Source organism: Oryza brachyantha, chromosome 8 (genome assembly GCF_000231095.2).
Source record: "Oryza brachyantha chromosome 8, ObraRS2, whole genome shotgun sequence".
NCBI classification, from domain to species: Eukaryota; Viridiplantae; Streptophyta; class Magnoliopsida; order Poales; family Poaceae; genus Oryza; species Oryza brachyantha.
Genome location: NC_023170.2, coordinates 563224 through 567754, shown reverse-complemented (window position 1 = coordinate 567754; position 4531 = coordinate 563224). Strand labels below are relative to the sequence as shown.

General features: G+C 42.9%; 1 protein-coding gene across 1 annotated transcript; it reads left to right on the top strand.

Moving 5' to 3' along the window:
• The first annotated feature begins 841 nt into the window (after positions 1-841).
• Positions 842-2638, top strand: LOC102715414 (uncharacterized acetyltransferase At3g50280-like). The gene has a single exon (XM_040527260.1). It carries the CDS (start codon positions 1133-1135, stop codon positions 2522-2524), a length of 1392 nt encoding a protein of 463 aa, XP_040383194.1. The 5' UTR covers positions 842-1132; the 3' UTR covers positions 2525-2638.
• Positions 2639-4531: the final 1893 nt, after the last annotated feature.

The following is a 4531-nucleotide window of genomic DNA, read 5'->3' as shown; positions in this document are numbered from 1 at the left end:
TATATAACATAATTAAAATTATTGTAGTAATAAATCAAATCATTACAAACAACCAATAACTATATAATTTCTTTTAAAAAACAAATGGCAAACGTATATAAATAAACAATGATGTCAACTAAAAAAAATCAAAGGGATTACTTAATACCACCTCATCATTTAACTTTCTCTTTTCCTTATAAGTTAAAATTCAATTTTTTTACTTTAATTTGAAGTTAACTTTAGAATTTTTATCATATTTATTTTTCAGTATTTGATTTTAGATATCTAAGAACATGTATATAAAAGTTTTATTTATAACTTGTTTTTTATTTACAAATATAATGTTTAGTTTTTTTAAAGTAAAAACCAAATGACGACTCCCTCCTCTTTCTGTCCCAGAATAATTGATCACTTTAAATCTATTCTAAAATAATAACCACTTTCGAGTATTGTTTCCCCACCTAGCACCTCTACCTTAGATTTTATCCTTAACTATCCTTTCAATTAATCTAAATATTTCGCACTGAAATTTAAATACCTTTAATAAATTTATATATGGTGAATTGAGGGTAAAGGACACGACCTGACGTGGATAACTCAAAAAATCCTCAATTTTTGGACGGGGACAGTACCGTACCGTCAACGTCAAGAACGAATGAGCTCGACGTTCTTTCGTGTCATACGACGTTCTCTCTAACTATGAAGATAACTTAATACTCCTTACGTATTTGTGTATTTTAATAAATGACATGGTTGATTTTAATAAATGATATTGTTGATTTTTTACACACCTGTGACTACCCGTCTTATTCGAAAATTTTATGCATATATAGATTCAATTACAACAAATAAATGATAATTAAGTAAATTTTTAGAATAGGACAAATAGTAAAATACGTGCCAAAAGCCAAAGATTTTATTTATTAGAGTACGAAAAGATTATAATATTAACTTTGAGATCTCCCATTCTGTAGTCATCTTCCTTTTAAAAATGATAGTAGATGCATGGTTAGGGAAAACTGTGTACAACCACTGCCAAATACTACTACTACTATATAGGAGTATATATATAGCTATAGCATCATACGTGCACTCGTGCAGTGCCACTTATTAACAACTAGTTAATTAAGCGAATCACCAGTCGAAATTGATGGAAGACGGCGTCCGGATCGTGTCGCGGCGCATGGTCCGGCCGGCGCCGGAGCACGCCGGCGGGAATGGGATCCCGGGGCCTGACACGGTGCACCACCTCACGCCATTGGATCTCCGTATGATCACCGTCGACTACATCCAGAAGGGCGTCCTCCTCCCCAGGCCTCCCGGCAGAGGTGAGCACGTCGTCGAACACCTCGCAACGTCGTTCGCTCGCGCGCTGGCCCGCTTCTACCCGCTCGCCGGCCGCCTCGCCGTCGCCGGCGACGCGTCGGCTACTGGTGTTCCGAGCATCTCCATCTCGCTCTGCTGCAACGGCGAGGGGGCGGAGTTCGTCCACGCCGCGGCGCCCGGCGTCGCCGCCGCCGACGTCACCGGCTCGCTCCACGTCCCGCGGGTGGTGTGGTCGTTCTTCCCGCTCAACGGCATTCTTAGCGTGGACGCCGCCTCGGACTCCCGCCCTGTCCTTGCCGCGCAGGTCACCGAGCTCGCTGACGGCATGTTTGTGGCGCTGTCGCTGAACCACGGCGTCGCCGACGGGTTCTCCTTCTGGCACTTCTTCCACACCTGGTCGGAGATCAGCCGCAGCGGCGACGACGCCGAGCGGGAGCTCTCCACGCCGCCGCCGGTGTTCGACAGATGGTTCGCGTACGGCTCCCCCGTGCCGATCCCTCTACCCTTCGCCAAGCTGGACGACATGATCCGCCGGCCTGTGTACACGCCGGTGGACGAATGCTTCCTCCATTTATCAGCGGAGAGCGTGAGGGCTCTGAAAGAGAAGGCCAACGCCGAGATGGCCGGAGCCGCCACGGCCACCATCTCCTCGCTCCAGTCGGTGCTCGCCCACGTCTGGCGAGCCGTGTGCCGCGCGCGCCGCGTCGCGCCGGAGCTGGAGGCGCACTACGGCATCTCCGTGGGGTGGCGAGCACGGCTCAAGGAGGTGCCGCAAGAGTACATGGGCAACACGGTGGCGGGGGCCTCCGCAAAGGCCACCGTCGGCGAGATCCTGGGCAAGGGGCTGGGCTGGACGGCGTGGCAGCTCAACCGCGCCGTGGCGTCGACCGACGAGGGGAGCGTGAGGCGCATGGTGGCGGCGTGGCCGGAGAAGCCGAGCTTCATGATGGTGAACGCGCTGCAGAGGAGGCCCGCCGGCGCGCTGGGAATCTCAGGCTCGCCGCGGTTCGACGTGTACGGCAACGACTTCGGGTGGGGGAGGCCGGTGGGCGTGCGGAGCGGCGGCGGGAACAAGCTCGACGGGAAGATGACGGTGTACGAGGGCCACGGCGGCGGCGGGAGCATGGCGCTGGAGATCTGCCTGGAACCGGCGGCGCTCGCGAGGCTCGTCGCCGACGAGGAGTTCATGGGCGCGGTGACTGCGCCGGCACATTGAGTGAGCGTGTGCTACACCGACATGCAGTGCCAATTTAATCTATCAATTACTACGTTTTTAAATTACCTTTTACTCTATCTGGAATATGATTTGTTTAAATATCAAAAATTCTAACAAGCAATTTTATGTTATAATAAAATTTATATAATATAATAAGTTTATGATATTATGATGATATTTTTTGAGGAGAATCTATTTATATTGTATTTAAACTAAGTATTTAGATTATTCACGGCTAGAATCTTGTAAGTTTGATTTAATCTTGTCTTAAACTATAAATATTTTTTTAACCGAAAGGAGAATCATTTGTCTTAAACGACGGGGACGGAAGCAGTTGGCCTTCCATCCCGGTACCACCCGGTGGTACACGGACTGTACGTTCGGGTCATACGCTAAGCATTTTCGTTTCACAAATTCACGTCACGCAGTATATATGCAGTGAATTGTAGTTGCATCACAAATAGAAGAAATCAGGCAATGAAAGTAATTTCCCCTCTGGACCCCTAATTATATTTTTCTTTCAAAAGTTTTCTTGTTGGTTTGGCTAGAACATGTTTGTTTACCGTAGCTTCGATAGTTGTTCAATGATAATGATATTAACATCAAATAACCATAGTTTATAAAGACGATGCAAGTGCACGCTCTAGGCACCATAGATTCCATCTTTTCCGCTTATTAAAGAAAATTGAATGACGTTATTAGGACGCAATTGTTCTTCCTACCTGTCATTGATGAAATTTACTCTTTGGTTTATTAAAATTTAATTTTAATATAAGGTTTTGTTTTATATTTTGTATCAGGGCCTCAAATTCTTATGTTTTGCAATGGACCATAGTTTCTCCTCTCAAACCAAACATGAATACTAGTACATGATTTCACCTTTGAAGTGAGCCGAGAAAAAGGCCCAACTAATCAAAGTCTGGTCCATGGGGGCTGGTTACGCGTAGAGATGGCCTGTTTACGCTCATTATAACATGACGAGCCGAGCCATTCTGCATCCCAAAGGGTAAGGCACTCTTGTTTTTATTTGGAAAATCAACCTTGGTAACTTTTTACTAATAATTATTTTTTAGAATTGAAATATTATATTAAAATATAAGTATTTTTTTTATCATTTACAGTACTATTTATTCCATCTATCGCTTCTCATTTAAAACTATAGAACTATTTAATAGATCTCGATCTATTTAGTATCTTGTCTGACATTGCTAGGCGTAGTCTCGAACGGTCTCATTCGATCTTCTATGATTATTTCCAGTAAGTTAGGCTAGATATTTTATAAATCTTATTTGGTAATCAGTTGATTATAGCCGATGATTCTTGCTAATTTACATACCTCATTATATTTATATCAATAGAGTAGTTTATTGTCTTATTGCATTATCTTTACACTAATCAGCTTTATTTATATCAGTAGTTGTTTGTGTTGCATCGGTTTACTAGTATTATATGCTAGTTCTTTTGGCCGATCGTAGCAAATGATTTATTGCTTATTTAACTATTCGAGTCTATTTCTATCGTACATCCAACCGATCCAAGCCCTAAACAATCGATTGTCAAACACCACCACATTAGTATCTTATCGGCTAGGTTTTTAGTTACCTATCGGCTCGATAGCCGATTAGCTTGTTTTGTTTTTTATCATCTTAGTTGCAAGGTCAAACTGATTGCCACGTCTATATCTTCTAAGAATTTAGATCCTGCACTGAACAGACATATTTACTCCTAGGCCTACGCCTTCGTGTGACACATCAAAAATCAGTTTTTGGCATCAACAATTACTTAATATATACGAAGAGTTCAAAATTTTATTAAAAAAGTTTGGTATCTTGAAATATTTTTTTTCAAAAATTATAGAATTTCTCTTAAAGCATACGCCCGAGGGATTAACTTAGCTAGCTTAATGCTTCGTGGAAAATTGGATGGCAGCCGAATATTATACCACTCTAGTTTATTTTTTGAATTACTCTTCCGTTTTGTTTTTTATAGGATCAAACCGTTTAACTG

Coding starts and splice junctions, on each gene's coding strand:
- LOC102715414 (XM_040527260.1), top strand. CDS start 1,133: ATGGAAGACGGCGTCCGGATCGTGTCGCGGCGCATGGTCCGGCCGGCG.